The sequence below is a fragment of the Pieris napi genome, chromosome 17 (genome assembly GCF_905475465.1).
Source record: "Pieris napi chromosome 17, ilPieNapi1.2, whole genome shotgun sequence".
In the NCBI taxonomy this organism is placed as follows: Eukaryota; Metazoa; Arthropoda; class Insecta; order Lepidoptera; family Pieridae; genus Pieris; species Pieris napi.
The window spans coordinates 4,265,479-4,288,822 of record NC_062250.1 but is presented as its reverse complement, the minus strand read 5'-3'; the positions used below and the strand labels follow the sequence as shown (position 1 = coordinate 4,288,822).

Sequence of the window (23,344 nt, the reverse complement as noted above, 5' to 3'; positions counted from 1 at the left end):
GTTTCATTTAATATTTTTAAGGCTTCACCAGGAATCGCCATTGGAGTGTAACCATGTGTAAGCCACTAAGGTAGATAGAGAAATAGCCAATATTTTCCTCGTATCCTTAAATAGGTACTTCATTAAATATTGCGGTAATAAGAAAACCAGGTGTTAGGTGATAAAAGAAATTGAACCAATGATTTAAAATGTTATATAATTTCTTAAACAGTATTCTTAAATTTAATTATATACAGCTTTTCATATATTATCCTATAGTTTCTTCATGAGGATAGAAAGTTAACCAGTGTTTCTACAACCTTCTAGTTCTGGGCCTCAGATTTATATATCTGTTTCGTGATCATTTGTTTTTGTAATAGGCAAGTAGATAGCTTTCTGTGCCATAAATTAAATTATTAATTAATTAAATGCGTAGGCATCAACAGTTCAGCGGTTCAAGTCATAACTGAAATAGATATGGCTTAACAAACTCATACATAACGCATAGTACAGTAATTCTACAATTTTTTTGCCTAATTCTGGTTTTATATAATTTTTTTACTTTAATATTTTAGTACATTCTCATATTATGAGTTTGAAAGTAAACTGATTTTCCTCACTTTGTTGAAGTATATCGCTACACACGCTATGGCGAACCAAACCATCGTTATCACAGCTAGAATAATACCCAATATGAACATGACAAGTTTAAATCCTTTCTCCACATCTATTAAAAACGTGAGTGCTAAAAGAAATACAGCTAACATAATTGCGGAGATGGTTTCTAGGGCACTTTGGAGTTTAGGCCATTTTCGGGCGCCGACATAATCCTGGATTGCCCCTTCCCAACATGATGTTACAGCGCCGAAACCAAAACCGGCGACGATGCAGCCAATAGAGTATGAATCGTGGTTGTTGTCTGCTGCCAGAACTGAAAGGTAATCATTCTGATGTACTGTTAGTCTGATGTGAGACTCAATTTATGTCCGTGCGTGCGTATATAAAATTGGTTTGAACTAGGATTATTATCTATAGGTACTAATATTTTAGAGAGGAAAGATTTGTTTTTATGTTTACATTGAATAGGCTCCGAAACTACTCGACCGATTTAAAAAAAATGACCATGAACATAGGCTGTAAAATAGTTTAAAAAAATTTATGGTTTTGTATGAAATTTCAATAGTGTTACAAAGGTGTGAAAAAGCGTAATAAATCGTGCTACCACCGAATAAATGGGAACCGCACAACACAGCTAGATCTATAATATTCGATCAAATTTAGTAAAACCTACTAAATTTGTTCTTAATATAAAATAGTTATAATATTTCTAAGGAAAATAATGACTAATTAAAATGTTTATAATTCACGCCCTTCAAATTATAAAATGGTTCTTGTTTCGACTTTAAGGTTAAGGTTCTTTTCAGTAGTATTAGCAAATACTAAGTCACTTATGAGGAAGACAAAATATTATGAAAATAAAAACCAAGATCGGTTACACCCCTTATTCATAAAAAGAAATCCGTTCAAATGCACGGATTCAACTAACGAACATCTGTCTCTTTTCATCACATCGTAAACACAATTTGAAAGAAAGAGACAGTGTTTCAGTTATAAGAGAGCACTTACACTGATTTAGTTTTTATAAATAAAGGAATAGAAGTTTAATTGCCAGTATCAGTTCAGAAAATACTTACGAAACGCCGATGCTGTAGATATGAGCAGACCCAGAACTACTATATATTTATAATTCCTCTTAGGTGTCTGCGCTAACCACGGAGTGCAGACCAAGAAACATAACCATGTAAACCCATGAAGAGACATCAAAAAGTTCATTTCCAGAACCGAAATCTTCGGCTCCACCTCTGACGCCAACATCGGCAACAACACTAATGATATTGATAATAAACTTAATCTAGAGAAACTTAAAAGTAACGCTGGATAAAACTTCCCACACGTCAGAGATCTTGTTAATGGTTTAATAAATGTATCGATTACACTATACGAAAGATATGTGAACCTCCGTCTGATTCTGTACATTCTATATGACGGCAACAAAATCTTTCTTCTCGCATTTAAATACGCCGATTGGCATCGAAAACTAAATGAATTCAGAATCCTCTCCGTCCGTATATCTGTTATTGGTGTCACAGTTTCGTATTTTACTTCTAAGAATTCTACAAATGATTTATTACTATCTTCTGGTTGTGAATCTCTCCTCACTTGATTTGTAATACACCCGTCAATATTATCTCCTAAAGTGCTCAGTCTTTTAATGGCAACACTAAGACGTCTCTTATTGTTCGTGTCTTTAGTGTATTGTTCCTCACTTTCTTCCTCGCTTTCTTCAGGTATTTGTGGTAGAATATCAACTCCGAATATATTCCGTCGTTTCTCTTCAGGACTAGGAGGAGGTGTTACAGTCTCTGAGACGTATCCATCATCACAAATCTCTCCTGTCTTATGCAACTGATCGTCTGAAGGACTTTTCCAACTTTTATTGTTTAGGTTGTGTAACTGTAGTTCGGTTCCATAAGTGCTTTCCATTGCTTCATTTCTGTATACCATGTATGTTTGAGATAGGTCTTTATATCGAGAGAAGGACGCGGGCCGTCTAATGTTTTCGTCTATTTTCAGATACATGATTGCTACCAGCGATTGTAGCATGATGCCTGCTATCACAATATGTGAAAGGGAATAGCTATAGGTATCAATTAACGCTGTTAGTATGTGGGGAAATATTGACAGTCCAATGGCTTGGCCGCAATAGCATATCCCCCGAACGGCTACTACGTGAGAATCGTAGGTTTCAAATATAATCGCATCCATTTGTGCTGATATAAGCGAGAAACCTAAACCTGAAATGAAAAATAATATTCTATTTTAATCGTTATCAAAAGATAAGACTATCACTATAGATGTCATGACGTCACTAATGCTGAATCATTTTTAAAGAAAATAAATCTCGCGAAATTATCGATAAGTAACGTATTTGATGAATGAATAATTGTATTGTAAAACAGTTACAAATTATTCAAAAATTCATGCATAAAGATAATTTATATTGGACCATTATATTAGGAGATTTATATTCATAGATTGTGTTAATTTCTTACCGCAAGAAATGCCATAGACAAATGACTGCAGTTCATAAGGTATGAATGCACAGATAAGAAGAGCAGAGACTACAAACAAGAGACCAATGGTTGCCATCACTCGATAGCCTATTGATCCGCCCCATGAGTCGGCAGCTTCCCTGAACCAGCATTCTAAAAATTGGACGTAAAATATTACAGCTCAAATATAAGAGTCTTTCTTAAAATAAAAAGAGTCTTTCTGAAAATAAAAAGAGTCTTTCTTCCAACTTCGTCTCTTTGTTTCCTTTTGAGTGGAGACTCTTGGGCCGTGGGTTTCAAGTGCACAGGAGTAAATTAAAGATTTAAGTTGGCGCCTGGTACATAGTACCGGTGACCCCAGAGCTGGTGCTTTCCTCGCTCAACGAATATCGCAATACAGCGAGGAAATGCTGCCAGCGTTAAAGGTACACTGCCACAGAGTTTTTAAATTTGTTTTAATTTTCTTTTTAATTATTTTTATTATTACTTTATAGGTTAAGAAAATTGTAAATTCTGTATATTTTATTGTATAAACTAATAAATATTAATTAATAATCTAAAATCATTCTTATATTGCAATGCTGCTAGCTATAAGTTGAAGTAGCTTTTAGAGACTAAAGCTGTTTTTTTTTTTTAATCCAAACAGATAGGCGTAAATGCATTTCTATGTTTTGATAAGACAAATAGTGACCAGCGATAATCTCGATATTACAAAAAAAATCGATTCGATTATTTTTGACATGGTGACGAGATTCACAATACGTAATTTATTTTAACCATATTTTCTACTACTAACCTAACCTAACACTGATTTAATAGAAAGAAAAAAGTAACCTAATTATCATAACAAATAATAGACAATGAAACTCCTGAGAATTCGGTGTTAAACTGTATATAAAACAACGTTAATAAGTTCGCAATGCATGCGTAAATAGTACATCTCTAAGTGCGCGCCCGCGGCACAGTCAGCAATAGTTTCCCATGCCTAGAGTGTTAATCGATACTCACAGGCCCAACCTCTCAAACACATCCTCATGTACTCTACCCGTAATGATTTCAAATAGTTACCGAGTCATATCGAGATCCCTCCCTACCTACAATTTTGCGCGCCATTGTGTGTGGCAGAATATGCGAACGATTTACGATTGTATCACCTTAACATTTTGTACCATATTCATGCAATAAATAAATTATTATTATTATTATTACCAATAGATGATTCTATTCAACCAATCCCAAAACGAATAATATCAAATACATAAGCGGGTAAACTCTATACTCATATAGATATAGCGCACGCACAATTGAGTCCATTATTTTTTTGAAACAATCGCCCATTGCTAATCCCTGACCTTACCTAATAATATACCAATTGAATAGATCATGTAACAAATAACAATGGGATATAACTTACGTGTAAGGTTATAAGTAACCATAAAAATGGATGGTGTGATGAGACCAAGCCATACTGGTCCTTCGAAACTGGATAAACTGTGCACCCACAAGACGCCATAGGATAGTACTAAGCTCGGCAAACATATCTGAAATAACAAACATATCTTTATTGGTAATAATCTTTTTTTTCGCATTGTAATAATCCAGTACAGTACAGTATTCTACAACGCTATAAGGGTCTTGACTTCAGATTGCATCCGTTTCTTTGATCATTTTCGGCCAAAACCAATATGCAATATCAATCCAATTTTAGCTGTCATAGACTGACAATTCACGGCCAAAACCAATATGCAATCTCAATCCAATTTTAGCTGTCATAGACTGACAATTCAATCCATTTCTAAAGAAAAGCATGCCAATATTCAATACATGGACTGAGATACCAATCTAATTATTCAACCAATCGTTCAGAGGGCGGATAAGAGATTGAAGATTGCCCTCTGTATGAAATGAATGTTTACTCATGCCAACAACCTATCTGTCCATTTTGACAGTTGCTTCGATTGGCCAAATCAATCTCGGATTGCTATCGGTGAAACTGGTATGATTTGGGTTTGGGATTGCGACCTAACTTAATATTCATTGGGAAAATTTATTCATCTTCGTCATCTTCCAGTTCTAGTGATAGTGATTTGGAAGTTTAAATGCAATTATCCGATTGGGATAGTAATTCTGAAGCTGGAAGAAGACAACGTACTTCTGTGCGAAGACATAAGAAGACAAGAATTTATTATATCCAGAGCCTGAATGACGCCGAATTCACATTTAGATTTAGGTTAACAAAAGAAGCTTTGGAGACACTTTTGCACAAAGTGATGTCTATCATATATGACTTCTTGCAGGTTTCATCTTTTCATCAACTTTTGTAAAAAAAAAAATATTAGCTACAACCAAAAATATTTGTTACTATAGATACTACCTACTAACTCCACTTCAAAACCTCAAGACTCCAGCAGAACATCTTTATAACGAATCTCAAATACGAAGCAGAAATGTGGTGGAAAGGACATAATATGGTGTTTGGAAAAAATCGGTTCCCCAAAATCGGTTTGTCAAAAAAGGTTTTGCTTCAAGTATCTCGTGTACAAGCCGTGATAGTGGCATGTGCAGTGTTGCACAATATTGCTATTGATATGCGAGATGAACATTTTGAACTACTGCAACAAGTAGATGAACAAGCTGATGATATTGATCAAAGCGCAATTGACGACGTGGGAAATGCAAGTGTGCGAAGTAATCTTATAAGTGATTATTTTGCTTTATTACTATAATATTTTATAAATTACAACATTTTTGAGATAAATTAAATAAAAATTCAATGCTTTTATTTAAATAAAAATACAAATTTTTAATACAATACATCCTCGCTCCAGGCACAAAATCTATTATTTTTCTAATTTATTTAACGATATATTTTTTTCTATGGCCCATAATTCTCTTTTATGCTCTCTTTCTTCCTCTTCAAATGCCCATTGCTTTCTCTTATTTAGAAGCTCTTCCTTTCAATTGACTTTCATTTCCTTCGACAGACAACAATATCATGTCTTTGACTTTTTCCTCGATAGGGGGTAAGAGGAGTAGCAGCACTAGAGCCACCTCCTGTACGATATGTTTCAGCATGTATCAAGGCAGACTTTTTTCTTGTAGCCCTCTTTAAGCTTTAGCACTGCGAAAGTTTACCCCACTTGTGCTATTAAACAGCGCCTCCAGCGTCTTCCAGCACTGCTCTTTCTCCTGCCAGGTGACTGAGTCACTCTTTTTATTTTCTAATATATTTTTATGGTCAGCAACAAGCGAAGTTAGAAGGTCAACTTCTTCCCGGCTGAAATTGACGCTTCTTTCACGTTTTTGCGTAGACATTTTTTTAAGTTAAAGAACCAACCTCGAATCACAAAAACAACATACACTAACTACTCAGAGAAAATTTATATTTGTAATAATATGTACTAAAATACTCAATAACCTAACAAACAAAAATACCATATGAAAATGACAGCCCGTTTCGTTACAAGTAATATTAAATGACCAACAAAAAGGTTAAGGTTCTATGTTTTTCTATAGAATTTTGTAACTTTATTTGTTCGTAACAAAAAAACAAACAAAACGTTGCATAGCTATTTGCTACTTTATCCATACATTGTGAAACAGACCCTAAGTCTTACTTATTTTATTTCGTTCCAAAAACAGCAAACTTTTGGTATGCTTGAACACAACATATTGCATTGAACGAAACGCGGTCGAGAGGCAAGGATCACGCAAAAGATTGCTGTCAATCTTTTGTCAAATAAACAATCGGATAGCAGAAATGTTTATTGGCATGCAGATTGGAGATCGGTCTTTAGATATGAATCAGTCCAAGATTGGTTATAATCATAGATTGAGGATATATTATTGATTTTGGCGGTTTGACGTGACAACGTCTAATAGATCGATGAATGCCGCGTGCACGCACGAAAAAGCATATCCCGTTACGCTCATTGTACGCTTGCGCCACATACATCTCTCTTCCACTCGATTGGCCTATGCGTACGAGGATTCACTCCTTCTTTGTATACATACAAAATAGTGATAATTCAATAAAAATGATTCAATTTTATTCATAAAAGTGAATTATGAAAATGAAGTATGAAAATGAGTACATAATAATCATTTCATAAATGTTTTGATATGACGTTGTCACTGTTGGAGTTTGAATGTGTAAATAATGGCACTCAACATTTGTCACATGTAAAGAAAACGTTTTAGTTTCGAATATTTTTTTTTTTTTTTTTATATAACGGGGGGCAAACGGGCAGGAGGCTCACCTGATGTTAAGTGATACCGCCGCCCATGGACACTCGCAATGCCAGAGAGCTCGCGAGTGCGTTGCCGGCCTTTTAAGAATTGGTACGCTCTTTTCTTGAAGGACCCTAAGTCGAATTGGTTCGGAAATACTTCAGTGGGCAGCTGGTTCCACATAGTGGTGGTGCGCGGCAAAAACTGCCTTGAAAAACGCTCAGTTGTGGAACGGCGGACGTCGAGGTGATACGGGTGGAATTTCGTATTCTGTCTCGACGTCCGATGATGAAATTCAGCTGCAGGTATTAATCCGAACAACTCCTCTGAACACTCTCCATGGTAAATGCGATAGAAGATGCAGAGTGACCCCACATCTCTACGCAACGCCAAAGGATCAAGCCGCTCGGAGAGGGATTGGTCGTCGACGATTCGAACCGCTCTGCGTTGTATACGGTCAAGTGGAAGGAGCTGGTACTGGGGAGCCCCCGCCCAGAGGTGAGAGCAGTACTCCATGTGGGGCCGAATTTGCGCTTTATATAGTTGCATGCGGTGGCCCGGAGTAAAGTACCGCCTCGCCTTGCTGAGCACACCAAGCTTTTTGGAGGCTAATTTAGCCTTTCCCTCCAAGTGACCGCGAAACTGAACGTCGTTCGATATGTCAACGCCAAGTATTCCAATGCTGGCTGTGGCTTTAAGAAGAGTGTTTTCGAAAAGAGGAGTAGCGACAAAGGGTGTTTTTTTAGCGGAAAACGCGCAAACTTGTGTCTTCTTGGGGTTAAATTGGACTAGGTTTAGTCTGCCCCAGTCTGAGACTCCACGTAGTAGAGTTTCGACTTCAGACACAAGTTTGTTCCGGTACTCATCGACAACTGCCCGAGAAATACCTGCCCGGCCAGTGTAAAAAGTATCCCCAGTGCTGTCATCCGCATAGCAATGAATGTTGCTAAGTTGCAACATATCATTGATATGCAGAAGAAAGAGGGTCGGGGATAGAACACAGCCTTGTGGGACCCCAGCGTTCACGGGTTTAAGGTCGGAACATGCTCCGTCGATGACGACCTTGATGCTCCGATCGGCCAGAAAGCTGGAGATCCAATCGCATAATTTCTCGGGTAGCCCATAGGCTGGAAGCTTCGAGAGCAGTGCTCTGTGCCACACCCGATCGAAGGCTTTCGCTATGTCCAAACTTACCGCCAGCGCCTCCCCCTTGGACTCAATTGCCTCTGCCCACCTATGGGTAAGGTATACAAGGAGGTCACCAGCTGAGCGACCACGACGAAAGCCGTACTGAGAATCGCTAATCAACTGGTGGCCCTCTAGATACCTCAAGAGCTGGCTATTAATAATGGTTTCCATTATTAATAGCCAATATATATTGAAATGCTTGTTTAAATTTTATATAAAATTATTGTTTTCTGTTATGAAATTGTACTTTCTCTTAAAGATGCGGACAGTGAAACATCCTAGTGATTTTTAAACGTAAATTATTATAATAAATGTGTTATAGTGTATAGCCCCTCGCCTCCAGAGCTCAGTCGAGGGGACTTGGAAACGTCCAACATTCACGTTAAACTATCGTCCGTAAATCAACTTTATAGTCAACCATTTCTTATTTCATAGACAAGTAGGTAATCTTCTGTCTGACACGTCGCGATTTTTGGATTCGAGTCATGCCAGTTTTCTTACGATTTTTTCCTTCACCGTACGAGCGAGTACGAACTTACAGCCTTATTGATGAGAATCGCACGCTGATACCACTTTTTTTTTTTTTTTTTTTTTTTTTTTTTTTTTAACGTCAGGAAATGCTTTTACGCATATCCCTGCTGAATTTTACTCCAGCAGGGATTATGTGGGACTCAGACATAATATTTACACACCTACCCACTAAAACCTGACGGATGCCTTCGGCTCGCCAAAGGGCGGAGGCAGGTAACAGCTGTGCCCTATCCTTACCCCCGCCAAACGCGAATGCCACAATATCAACGTGACTCCTCCCACGAACAAATCATCAGCATCTTAACTTAGGGCAGACGTGCGAAAGCACGGCGTCGCTGCCCCAGTCGTCGTTTTCTTACCGGCGGAGCATCAGAATTGTTTTCGCGCTGACGCTCCGCATTCTCTTTCTCAGTCATGACGGCCTCACAAAAAGCCTTGAAGGCATTCCATGGGCCGTCATTGTCAGCTTCCACCATTCTTTGGATAATTAGTGGAAGCGACAGATTGCCAACAATGCTATCAGCAAGGACCGAGCGAAAGCCGTCCCAAGCCGGACACTCCTCAACAGTGTGCCTCACCGTATCCTCTCTACAGTCACAATGATGACAAGCAGGTGTCGCCTCTCTCCCAACGATTCGATGCAGGTAACTCCCAAAGCATCCATGCCCAGAGAGAACCTGAACGAGCCGATAGGAAAGCGATCCCCACCGTCGGTCCACCCAGTGTTTCAAGAAGGGACGAATAAGATCAACGGTTTGTAAACCAAACCGACATTCACTTAACTCATCCCTCCATTCTAGCAAAATTAGGCGGCGATACTCCTCCTTCCAGACCTTGACTACCTCCAGAGGTGGGTCAAAACCACCACTCCTGGCTTCAGCTCGTCTCCAAAAAATTTCACCCAAAGCCAAAGCTTCCAAATGCCAAGGCGGAGTGGCGGCTATGACACATGCCGCGTCACAGGATACGGTACGGTATGCCCTAGCAATTCTTATGGCAACTTTACGCTGTGACCGTCTCAGTAAAGCCTTGTTGTAAAAAGACAACTTATCCGCCCATATCGGACACCCATAAAGCGCCTTTGCACGCACCACACCAGCATAAAGGAGCCTACAGCCCCCGCCTGGCCCACCGATATTTGGCATTATACGACCCAATGCCATTGCAGTTGAATCAAGCTTGGGTTCCAGGGCAGCAAAATGAGCCTTGAAAGTCCATCGGGCGTCAAGAACCAACCCGAGGTATTTCAACGTCGACTTTAATGCCATATGAACACCATCCACTATTATCTCAGCGCCTCTAGGTGGTGACCTCCTAGCGAAACATATGACATCTGATTTTTGTAGAGCGACTCGAAGACCAAGTTGTCTTATACGAGTCACTACTTCTTCCACTCCAGCAGTAACTAACAAACTCGCCTCCTGATAATTACATCCCTTGGCCGTCACAAGTGTATCATCAGCATAACATATTAAACCTACTCCTGGCATCAGTCTACCTCGAAGGACTGCATCAAATCCAATGTTCCACAAAAGGGGCCCAAGAACAGACCCCTGTGGAACTCCACATCGAACCTGATAGCATCTCCAACCTTCCCGACTTGGATAAATGATCGATCGATCAGAGAGATAAGTTCCTACTACATGACGTAAGTACACAGGCACACCATGATAAAGGAGACCATCCATAATCGCTCTCCAGGGAATAGTATTGAACGCATTCGCAATATCTAGCGAAACCGCCAACACAACCCCACCCCCAGAGACAGTTTCTTCGCACAAGTCCCTTAACTTAGCTAAAGCGTCAATTGTAGAGCGACCACGCCGAAAACCGAATTGAGTATCAGACAGATTTGGACCAATAATCTGAAGATGCTTCTCGAGGCGCGAGACAATTATTCGCTCAAACAGTTTGCCCACCTCAGGAAGTAAGACAATAGGTCGATAGGCCGAAGGTGAATCTACCGGTTTCCCGAACTTCCTAAGAAGAAGCAATTGTCCGACTTTCCAGCTATTAGGGAATATGCCTTTCCTCAAAAGATCAGAAAGGAGATCTCGAAATCTGTTAAATAAGCCATTATTAAGAGATTGCGCCCAAACCGTTCCATGCAATCCATCTGGACCAGGAGCGGTTTTTTTGTTTTGAATTTTAAAAACACCAGCCCCTAACTCACCCTCTGACACCTCAGGAATATCCTCGGAATGATCGAAGTCAACATTAATAAAAGGAGTAGAATCACAAGGAAACAACGATGTAACAACCATCCCCAGAAACGTCGGCTCCATTGTGGATGTTAGCGGCGGCCTCCAGGGACGGAGTTTACTCATGACAATATTGTACGGTCGCCCCCAAGGATCACGATCCAAAGAGTTCAGGAGCTCCTTCCATGCCCTATCCTTTGCTTCAGCTATTTCCAACCGAAGAGCCCTTTTTGCTTCTTGATAAGAAGTATATAAACTTGCCTCTTCGTCCGGATCACGATAACTGAGATGCCTTCTTCTAAAACGCGTGTAACGGCGACGCGCCTTAACACACTCCACTCGTAGTCGGGCTAGTTCAGATGACCACCAATAGACGCTTTGCTTGGGTGAGATGGGACCGATCCGGGGCATAGCAACGTTACTGATACGAGTCAGTGAGTCCCTAAACCATTCTACCTCAGAATCAATTGTAAAATTTGAAGGTTTGGGATTCCAAGCTTCTACTAAGGATACCTCGGTAAGCGCATCTTTGTCTAGATATTTTCGGGACCATCTAGGACCTATCTCAGATGGAGCAGGACCCGGTAAGCTTACAGTGGAATCGAGGATATCAAAACGAATGTACTTGTGGTCCGATAAAGTTTCAACTTCTGACAACACCCTCCATCCGTAAACACGACTTGCAAGAGCAGGACTTGAAAAGGTAACGTCCACAATAGAGCCACCATTCATACGTACACAAGTCTGAACATTACCCCGATTCAGTGACACTAAATTTTGAGTTGCTAGCCAATCCAACAAAGCGTCACCACGTTCGTCAGATACTGGAGACCCCCACACTGTAGATTTAGCATTGAAATCTCCAGCGACTATAAGATCGAGGGGTCGACACCATGAAACAAGACAGCCCAGTTCCGACAAAAACGTTTCAAATTCAGCAAGCGTTTTATTTGGGGAAAAATAAACACCAATAACTGCAATTCTGCCAATTTTTAAAGCAACGCAACCTCTACCCTGCATTGTAGAAGCAACTGACTGCAAGTTGACATCATTTATAAAAACCGCAACAAGACCATCACGGTCACCGACCCAGTTGTTTTTATCTGGAACCATGTATGGTTCTGAAACAATCCCTATATTAACGATCCACTGTGTCAAACTCTGAATTAAAAGGTCTTGAGCACTTGCACAGTGGTTCAGGTTAGATTGAATAAAGCGTAGATCCATACTAACTTATTACAATTTCTTGGGTCTCCATTATGTCACCGCTCAAGGTTGGTTCTACTGAAACCTTCGTGTTGAATCTTCTCGGCATCTTTTGACTGGGAGCCGTACAAGCTTTCCCCCCCAGTCGATGATCAGCTGTTTTACCTGCCGCAATACACAGAGGACATTGTGGTTTGGATGAACAAACAGAAGCACGATGGCCTGGCTGGCCACACCGGTAACAAGACTTACTACGGTCTATTTCCGCCGTACAACGAGCTGCAACATGACCAGCTTGCAAACAGCGGAAGCACCTAAGTTCTCGTTGTTGCAGCACCGTCACCCTAGCTGAAGTCCAGCCTACAAGCAGACGACCTTCAGACAATTTCTTTGCAGCTTCCACCGGGCATTTTACCCACACCGCAAAGAGACCTGACTTATCCTGACGAACTTCACCAACTCTAACATGATCGGATGAGCACTCCCCTTTTTTACACACAGCGAATTTTACTTCGTCAGCAGTAACAGAATCGTCTAAGCCTGATACTCTTACCTCAACAGATTTAACAGGCCTCGATACAAGGATGCCCTTCGTACCATACAACTCCCTTAATTTTTTAGCCAGAACATCTGCTTTATCTCCTCCACCTTCACCAGTGACTTGTATAATGGCAGCACCAGTTGCGGCACGTCTAAACCTAACTGCTTCAATTCCCAACTCTTCTAGCCTAATCTGGCCTTTCGCTTCTTTAATAGCCTCCGCATATGTTACGCCTTTTTTCTGAACTTCCGCCGGAACAGTTACAACAACAGCAGCTGTTCGGGGAGTACGCAGTCTTGGCTTTTTAACTGGTGCCTGAAAACCTGTTACAGTTGGTTGAGCTAACACAACACCTGACCTTTCCCTTTTCTTCCTTTTTCTTTTCTTTCTTTTCCCAACAATCAACCAATGTTCCTTAGAAAGGTTGGAAGCCGATTGCAGAGGCGAGGGCTGAGTAATAGCAGATACCTTTTCAATGGCCAATATTTCCTCTCCTGCAATTCTTTTATTTTTCTTCTTTTTTGAAATAGAGGATGGTCCTTGGGGCAAAGCAGTAGATGCTGCTTGCACCAAGCTTCTACTATTCACCTGTCTATTATCCTGGGATGGACCTGACTCAAATCTAGGGGGCCCAACGACCTTGCGTCGGTCCGCGGCTAGAGAAGGCCTTAATACAGGTGCAGGATTAAGCCTAGGCTCTAGACTCTCAAACCGTGCATTTAATCTATCCCCGATACGGCGCATCAGATTTGCCTCAAACTCCTCGAGGAGAGAAGGAGTGAGCGGTGGCTCCTTTGAATTAACTCCAACATGTTTCCGAAGATCCGTCATATCCTGCTGGAGTATCTCAATTAGCTTTTTGAGGCGCTCGTTGTCTTCACGCAGAGATCGAGTTTCCTCAGAAACTGAACGTTTAGCAAGCACCCCAATATCCTTCCGCATGTCCGCAATGGCATTTTTAGCCATATGGACCCATTGTCCTTTGATATTGGACGATTTTGTGGCAACCTTTTCAACAACTCCCAGGCTAGCCTCAATCCTCTTTACTAAATCCAATGACATATCCTCGCCCTGTTCCGACACCAAGACAGAAGATAGAGTACATTGTGTTTCTCGAGCTTTCATTTCCAAGGCCAAAAGCTCTTCTTCCTCGCGAGCCTTTTTCTCAGCTCTAGTTTCTTTCAACTTGGCAGATTTATTAGCAGGAACCGGATCCACATTCTCGCCCTTAGTGGATGGCCTACCTCTGCCTTTACGCCGCGTTATCTTTGAAGTCGCCTCTCTAGCGATATCTGAATCAGTGTCAGCGACTTCTCTGAAACGCTTCCGGGAGCTCCAAAACCGCGATGAAACTGTCAAAGACTCCCTTGCTTCAACACCTGAGTATGTGGAAGAATCCGACATCTCAGGGCACTCCAACATAATATCACTGGGGGGCGCTGGCAAAACAAACTGATCGCCCGCCGTTGCCACTCCAGCCTCCTGCTCAGCCGCATCACACGGCATCTCCACACTAACATCTTCTTTTGATTTGGTTTTTTTGTTTATTAGATTATTTATTGTTGTCATTTCATAAATTATTTTCCATGGGGGAAATACACAGTCCACCCAGGTGGTGCCCCCTGCACCTAGGTAACCCTTATACCACTCGGAGGACGGGTGGTATCCGAGGGCTGGCCGCTAGCGACTGACTTTACTCACCAGCCACCTGTAAATACAGGTAACCGACACCGCGCAAAACCTACAAGGCGCCCCAATGTCGGGAATTTAAGGGTTTTTTATTGAGATTTTCCTTTCTCTCAGGGCCGGCCAATAAAGGCAAGCCCCCCTGGCCACAAGCATGCCGCTAGACATGACAACGACACACGCCGGAGGTAACAGGTTGCCCGACGGAGAGTCGAAACCCACCCAGAAACTGCTTATCGCAGTCACCAGATCCATCGCGCCATTGACCTAGAAGGTCATCTACAATATGCAGAAGCTACTGAGCATTACAAATGTAAAAAGACACGCAAGCTCTTCACCAACTCAACGCAAAAATATGCGCTCAACACCGGTCGTTACCGATTCAAAAATTGAACCGGGGGCACGCCCTGAGCCCACCAGTTTTGGTCCACGCCAGTTGGATGTCGGAAGTCCAACTGGTACCCCCGCGGGCGAGTGCGAGGACCCCTATTCGCCACCTGGGGTCGTGATCTATGGAAGTCTGGCAACTCCACAAGTTTCAAATACAGTGTGCCAAGAGCAATGCTCTTGATATTCACAAACGCCAGTTATACGAGCTGGCCATCCCACGTACGCAATAAGACGCACCTCTTGCCTTTAAAGGCTACTACAAAAGTTCGGTCCATACATTTCCCCAAGGTGCTGGCTTACACCCCAGATAACATGATACACCAAAAACGCTGGCTTTGCAAGCCGGCCATCCCACGTGCGAAAATAGATGACGCACACCTTCCCTCAAAGAACACTACTTCTACGTGCTTCACGCGTCTGTTGTTCATCAAGTTTCTTCTATTTAAAGAAGCCTACTGAGAACCTTCCCATCGGTCCAATCGGCTTCCCTAAAGTGCTGGCTTGCACTCCAAGTACTAGAGCCCCCCCGCCACGTCAAGGCTTGGACCTTGGGGGGGACGCTGATACCACTAGTCCAACACTGCTTAGTCTTGTTCTCTCTCTCTCTCTTTTTGTATAGTTTACGCAGTATTGTTTATTCTACATTTATAGAAGAAGTTATTAGACACAGATACGCTGACATCGTTCCTAGACAGTTAAGATAAAGATTTTTTCTTTAATTAAATTTTAATGAACTGTCATTGCTTTTTTCTTCTTTAAATTTTGGTTTTAATCGTATTTTTTCTGATTCTGTAATGAGTCTTTGTATATATCTAGTGCATACTGTAAGTGTGAGTGTTGGTATGTATCGGTAAATAATAATAAATTAAATAGCAAAACAGTTTTCTGTACATTTTAAATTGCAAAGAATAAAATATGAATATAGGCAGCGCACAACTGTTAATACCGTAAGTAAATGTACGTTATTAAAGGGGCACAATGTACCTAATTTCTTCATTGATTTAATCCTGTTTTGTGTAATTGTGATGTAAATAAAGCGTTATTACCATATTTGATTTCAATTCGATTCCAACTTAGTGAACAATCCAACAATTATCAAAACCAGTTCAATCGTTTTTGAGATATGCGTACCCAAATATTTCTGGACATGTATAATATAATTGACAGATATATTATACGTCATGTCAATTTAATTTTTCCGAATAATTTTTCTGTGGTTTAGTTGTTGTCTTTATTGAAAACTATTGACAAAGACAATTAAATTCTAGATTCTTTAGATTATATTGCGACGTTAGTAGATAACAATTTCTTTATCTTAATAATCTTGACGTCACCAAAATATTTTGTAATTATCCTGAATCAATTAATCAAACGTATCATGTTTTAGTTCGTATAACGAATTGCATTTTAATTAAACAAAGCACGTGATCACATGTTTTTATAGATTATACAATGAATTAATTTAATTGTTAATGATTAAATTGTGCAATAATAAGTAGGTAATTACTGAAAAATTTCTTCTTCACTTGTCTTGAATCACGCCAGTATCAGACGGTTAAATTAACTTTTATTGAATTAAGACGCGTTAAAATGTCACATTTTTGTAGTAGTTAACCGTTGACCCGTGGCTCTTCGCAGGGACAACCGTGACCGAAACCGTGAACCGAAATTATGAAAATTATATATCTATACCTTTCTTATAAATCATTCTAGTTATTGATGAAAACCGCAATAAAATGCGTGCCAAAATATTTAAGTTTAGAGCGAACAGACAGGTAGACGCGACAGGGGGCTAGATTTTAAATAATATACCTACCTACTTGTAAAAGCTACGCTACAACAAACATACGCTATCTGACTTTTCTGTATCTCATCGTTAAGACAGCGTTCGTAAGAAACGTTTTCGTTCGACCGTTTTTTCTCCGACTTTGCAAATCCGACTACCACAAAAAAGTCTTTTCATTTTTCAGGTAAATATTTAGCCAATGACAATCACAAATAACGTGGCAATTTTCAAAATCGGTTCAGTAGATCCAGAGATTACCGCCAAACAAGCTACAAGCTTTACCTTTTTATAATATTAGTAAAGATTACAATAGTAACATGCGGAGCAGAAAAAAGCGTTGGAACAGTTCTTTAACGTCAAAATCATAATAACTTTTTGAATTCTGAATTATTTTTGAAGAAACATCATGAGGAATCCAGAATGCCTTTGACCAAAAAAGTTGACGGCGTGCGTCAGGCACAGAAGGTTGATCATCTATTTGCGTACAAAAAAAAACAAATGATTACTTTTAGAAACTATTTTTTATATTTTTTGTTTGATAGTTATACTTTACATGATTGCTAAATTAGAACCTGATTATATGTATATAACATATAATAAACTTGGCTTTCTACGATAGCACGATTGGATGCAATCGAAGTGATGAAGTGTATAGTTTGCGAAACATTTAAAATTTAATATACTATTGAATATAAAATTTACTATCTTTCTTTATTTAATACGTTTCAAGTACAATTTAGAAATCGTCTTAAAAAATAATATCTGTCATCGTTGGTACTTTAAGTGCTAGGATCTCTAAGAACATTTTCATTCAGCATCAAATCTGTTGAAACGCCGTCAATATTAACAATTATATATTTCAATTGTTTATACATAGCAGAACCGCAATTAAAATAGGTATACTTGTTACACTTGTTACTACACGATTAGTACCTAAGTGCCCATTAATAATTCATTAGTTCAACAAATAAGATTGCGATATTTTCTACATCTTGTTATCTGTCACCTGTGTATATTGACGGCATGATAACGTCCAACTGACATGGCCTCGGAGAGATAAAACCATTAGCCATTAGAACTAAATAACAAATGTAATATTGTTTACGTCGGAATGTCATGCAAAAATATACTCGCAAATAGCTTTACAAGTAATCTAGAAGTAACTAGATACAGCTAAAAATTAATTTAGACACAGTTTAAATATTTTAATGATACTAAAGACTTTTTAGGAGAGCTAAATAAGCGTTATTTCTAAATGAACGACTCTGAGTAGGGCTGTGAGGCCTATTGTGTTAAAGATAATGTATAAGAAGAGGTCCTTAGAAATGCACCTAGCTTGTTCTTGAAATAACTATTAAGTACAGTGTACCTACTTAAATGATTTTACCTGAATAATTCGAAAAACACTTGATTTAAAACAATAGCTATAATTACAATTATTTTTGTGTAGTTTACACCTTCTAAATCGGTCAAAATTGTATCTCCTATAATTTAGTAAATTTTTTCTACTTAAAGCCAAATTTGAAATACATATTAAATTAATAGATAGGTATAAATCTGAGTATCATTGAAATGCGTGATTCCCTCGTAGTTACGAAACATACGTCGTTATAATTATCTATTGACGCCAACTTTTTGACAACAAAGATACTAAAATGATATGATTCAGGACTTCACAAAAGACTTAAGATTGGCTCGCCTGATATTCCTCGTCAGATTTTAATTCCTATTAGATTTTACGTAGCTTTAAATTGTATATCATTTCTGAAACCATATCTTTCAATGTTCCTTTGTGTTATTTGTTTTAGTACGTCGTTAATAGTTGTTATTTAATAGTGACGCATATGAATTTCCGTTTGCATACATAAAATATTTATAAAGGATTACCTGTTTACATTTCACTAAGTTAATATTTTGCAATTGTTATTTGTTACTCACGTTCAAGAATATAGCTGATATAAGAAGTGACCAGCGCCATCCAGCGCTTTCTTGTTGTCCATTGAAATCCATTCAGGAAGTTGTCACGGGCATTTTACTTAAGCACTGAATTAACGTATCACTAGGCGGATCTTTTACATTATACTATTGAAAATACATTTTAAGAGAGCATGTCGATGTATCGACGCTCTTTAGTTGCATTGACAGAATTATCGGGACACGGCTACTTACTGTTATCTTATCGTAATTATTTTGTGGTTAGCATGTGTCTAGAGAATGCATTGTGAAAAATGATTCTTTTCCAATAGCTTTAAGTTAAATCCAGGTTTTGCATAAGGCTTTTGTCAATTGTGTGTTACTATTGCGTCAGGGATCATTATCAGTGATTAGAGATTGGTGAACGTCGATGTCCGAAATTTAAATATTCGCGGCTGTTTCGCCGTACCTTATCTTTACCAATGTAATCGGGCAGAAACTAAAATTAGGGAGGGGCTTATATTGTTAGCTTTTTTTTCTTGAAATATCGCGGTCTCTTTTAATTTTACGTATTTGTTGATTCGATATCCTTGACCATCTATGTGGACAATTGTGCTAATAAAGTATATAATAATTATAATAGAAATTCAGAATTTGTACAAAAAGAGCATGTGACATGTGTCTACAAATCGACATACATATCTATTACTAGCGAAATATTTTTTTGTGCCTGTAACTGTATTACTATTACAATGTCTATTTGAAAAGTTTTTTCAATGTGTGCCACCCGTGCCTTTTTTATTTGCCGCCGGGTCAATATGTTAAATTGATGCGGATGTCGGTCCGGGAGGTGAAGTACCCAGTGCCTACATTAATATTAACCCATTTCTTTTACAAAAAATAATTAGGTAAATTAAACTAGAACGTCACTTGGCCACAATTGATTTCATGAATTTTAAATTTATATGAATAGTTAAGTAGGTCATTACAATTATAATTATTTCCGCATATTAATATATAATAGGGAAGCTACCTACCAAGACCAAGATGCAAATAAAAATATGGACTCAGTATTGGCTTCTAGACATAATTTTTTGTATTAGTCATGAAAATTATTTCATTGGCACTTAGTTCAATCCACAGAAACTTATAAATTAAAATGGTTTCAAATGTGTCTTATATTTTCAGTTCAGTTTTGTATTAGTGAACTGAATGAATGTAACAATAAAACAAATGAATGTTTATCTTTGAAATTGTAGTATTGTTGAACTAAATATTCAAAATTATAACACAAAGTAAATAATCATTCTCTCGGAATGTACATTTAATCATACTATCAATTCATCTAAAATAAATTAACTACAAATAAAAATAGTTATTCAAACTTCTTCTTAAGTTTTTGTTTGAGTAAAACAGGTACTAAAGAGATTATGGCAAACAGAGCTAGTACTGTCATCGAAGTCCATGACCATGCATCACTGGTTGATGTCAGAGTGTGCAATGTCTGACCAGCTTGTATGGCAACAAACGATGGTGGGGCGACACCTAAAAAATACACATTATTGTGAAATCATACTCATAAATAAATACTACTTCTTAAATAAATAGTATGCCGAGTGACTTCAGCATGCAACTCTCCCTGAAATCATAGGTTTGAACCCCTGCTTGAACCACTGGATTAATTCTATTCACATTATACGCTTGCTTGCATGGTAAAAGAAAACATCATAATAATACCGGTATAAAATCAAGAAAGGAGCCGTAGACCTACAGATCGACCTTTTGAAAAAAATTATCACAGAACACATACACAAATCTAAGACCTTACCAAGGGTTGTAGCGCAACTGTCTTTTCTTCTTACATAATTGATTGATACAGAATTGATTTATTATGTCTATAGTTACTGAGAACCATTAAAAAAGTGTCTATTTCAGTACCAACAACTATATTACTGTTCAGCTTTAGCACATAATAATTCAACATTAATGGTAATAAGGAAACCATGTCAAAGGCTATACTTACCTATAAAAGTTCCCAAAGCAAAAGGCACCAATGGAACTCCAATGACTGGTGCAGTCAAGTTAATAAACCAGTTAGGTAAAAATGGTGTGACCCTCAAAAATATCATGTAATTGAGCAAATTGTGTTTGTGCTTTTCAACAGCAATTGACCACTGTGCCGCTTTTTCAGGAAAAAACATTTTCACAACTCTTTTGCCTAGTATGTTTGATAAGAAGAAACACAGGCTTGCTCCAATAGCAGAACAACAACATACTAATATTAGGGCAAAATAAAATGGAAACAGAAATCCTGAAAGTATACTGAGGAATAAAGAGCCTGGGATTGCAAATGTTTGCAAACTGAATATTAATTATGGAAGATTATTGAAGCGTAACAATTTTTAGATTGCATATGACAAAGCATTGATATAGTACATAATGTTTCTACATAATAGCTTTAATGTAAAAAATTCATCTCTAATTTTAACATGGCTATACATAACCCATAGCCTAATTTCTTATTCAATATAAGCATTGCATTAAGCATTGACTGTTAAAAGGATACAATATATAGACCAAAAACACTCCTAGTAATACTTCATAAAAATACTTTTCTTTATATCTATCTAAAACAAGACCAAGGTGTTTTGCGTCATCAAGATCCCATGGTAATTTCAAATGTTGTCTTTCTTGACTGGAATGCCAAAATAATACAATGAAATTTATTATATAAGAAGTTAGTTATAGAAACATCATAATATATGAATAATAAACATATCCACAGCTGATAAATTTTAAAATGTGGATTGTATGTTGTCTTAAATGTATTATTTCAGCTAATGCAAGGCTATAAATACTTTTTGATAGGAGCCTGTAATAATAACTTAGAATTATTTATTTTAAAGAATAAGACAGTCTTAAGTTTAAAGGAATATACACATACAATATATTATATTACTTCTTGATGGACATAGGTTATTGAACCTCTGGCAAGAAAATTTAATAATCAAATAAAAATATATGAAGAAAACAATAAATGTTACAAAAACTTACTCTTCCAAATCAGGAAATTGTTTATAAAGAAATCCCAAAGCCAAAACTGAAGACAAAAAGATAATTGCTACTATTATCACAGCTTTTGATGTTGACAAACTGTTATTGTTGACTGCAGTTTGTGGGTCTGTAAAAAAATCACTATTAAAATTTACTATTCATGATAAGTATATTTAAATAACTAACTAAACTTACTACATAAAAAAATACTAAAACAATCAACCATTATGTTGTGACTTATACAGAATTAAATACTGCTCACTCTAATTAATATATGGAATGGTTCGGTTTTGAAAAATTGGTACAGAAAAGTTATTAATATTATATCACTGATGTGCTCTTTTATGACCAATTATGGCTAGATAGATAGGAATATAGGAATGAGGTAGGTACTTTGAACAGGGTAAAGCAATCCAATGCTATCCTTTTTAATAATGTGAGCTGGATTCTTCATAGTAGAAGATATTGATGGATCTTGAACAATAACTTCACCTTGGGGACAATTTAATGCCCGATTTTGTCTTCGATTTGAAACATTCATTTTTATATATTTATAGGCAAAAGAGCTATGCTTGTTCCATGCGTTTTAAGAAATTTAAGCTAAAATAATTTATAAAAGTTCGACAATATCTAAATAATACAAAATTGGATATAGTTGTGAATTGCTATTACTAATTAGTAAACAAAAAGTAATTAGGGGCTCCCGGCTTAGTCCAGTCTATAGTCTATACTCTATGCCTTAATTGCCTTATGGTATGGGTTTGGGTATGACACGCAGGATTTAGTAATGACAAACCGGCTACATTTGTCAATTTTTCAATCACAGAAAATTATATACCACAGACGTTTTTTAGAACAAGTGGCAAGGTTTATCTGAATTTGAATGATAGATGAAGTTCAGACTTATTCACTAATTAACAAAAAATAATTAAATTAGCGAAAAAAAACTCATCCGATGAGGATCGCAAAACCTGGAGGCCATCCAAATTCGATCTTCTATCCCATTTTCATAAGATCGATTTATATCATTGTGGTTGAAAAAGTATTTTTAAGAAGCTGGTCTCATTTTTAAGGCATGTAGTATAATATTAAAAAGCAATAATAAGTAAGTTGTTAAATAGGGACAAATATTTATAAATATTTGTCCCTATTTAACCGACATTTTGATTTCAAACTATAATTTTTGGATCGTCAATTCATTAATTTATTGACCGACAAAAAAAACCGCATTTACAATACGACTTATTTATTTCTATGTTATATTTCACCTACAAAGCGTCAATGGTGTGATCAATAATAAAAATCATAGAAGGAATCACATTGAATATTAACCCCACATATCCGTTTAAATAACTTTTGTTTACATTGCCTTATTAAGAGCTTGACTTATAATATACTACGGCAGCGTAATTTCGTTGGCGTCCTGTTGTTAAATAGTCTCTGGCCCCCCTGAAGACGTAGCGAGGTGTGGAGTAGTTCACAGATTTGAGTATCGGCTGGTGCAATCAAAAGAGATGCTCTCGTA

The 23,344-nt window shown here is 37.9% G+C and overlaps 2 protein-coding genes across 3 annotated transcripts; both read right to left on the bottom strand.

Annotated features, from left to right (window-relative positions):
* Positions 1-179: 179 nt before the first annotated feature.
* On the bottom strand, positions 180-19,378 carry LOC125057883. The gene is made up of 5 exons (XM_047661814.1): positions 18,790-19,378; positions 4,507-4,633; positions 3,093-3,245; positions 1,674-2,834; positions 180-910 (listed from the first exon to the last, which is right to left on the bottom strand). The coding sequence occupies exons 1-5, from the start codon at positions 18,859-18,861 to the stop codon at positions 567-569; spliced, it is 1,857 nt and encodes a 618-aa protein (XP_047517770.1). The 5' UTR covers positions 18,862-19,378; the 3' UTR covers positions 180-566.
* Positions 19,379-20,061: 683 nt separating this feature from the next.
* Positions 20,062-22,553, bottom strand: LOC125058018 (transmembrane protein 41 homolog). Of its 2 annotated transcripts, none has more exons than XM_047662014.1 (5): positions 22,213-22,553; positions 21,820-21,946; positions 21,332-21,460; positions 20,789-21,126; positions 20,062-20,310 (listed from the first exon to the last, which is right to left on the bottom strand). In XM_047662014.1, exons 1-5 carry the CDS (start codon positions 22,358-22,360, stop codon positions 20,141-20,143), a joined length of 912 nt encoding a protein of 303 aa, XP_047517970.1. In that variant the 5' UTR covers positions 22,361-22,553; the 3' UTR covers positions 20,062-20,140. The 2 variants fall into 2 exon arrangements, with proteins under 2 accessions (XP_047517970.1, XP_047517971.1); XM_047662015.1 differs by having other exon boundaries at positions 22,312-22,551.
* Positions 22,554-23,344: the final 791 nt, after the last annotated feature.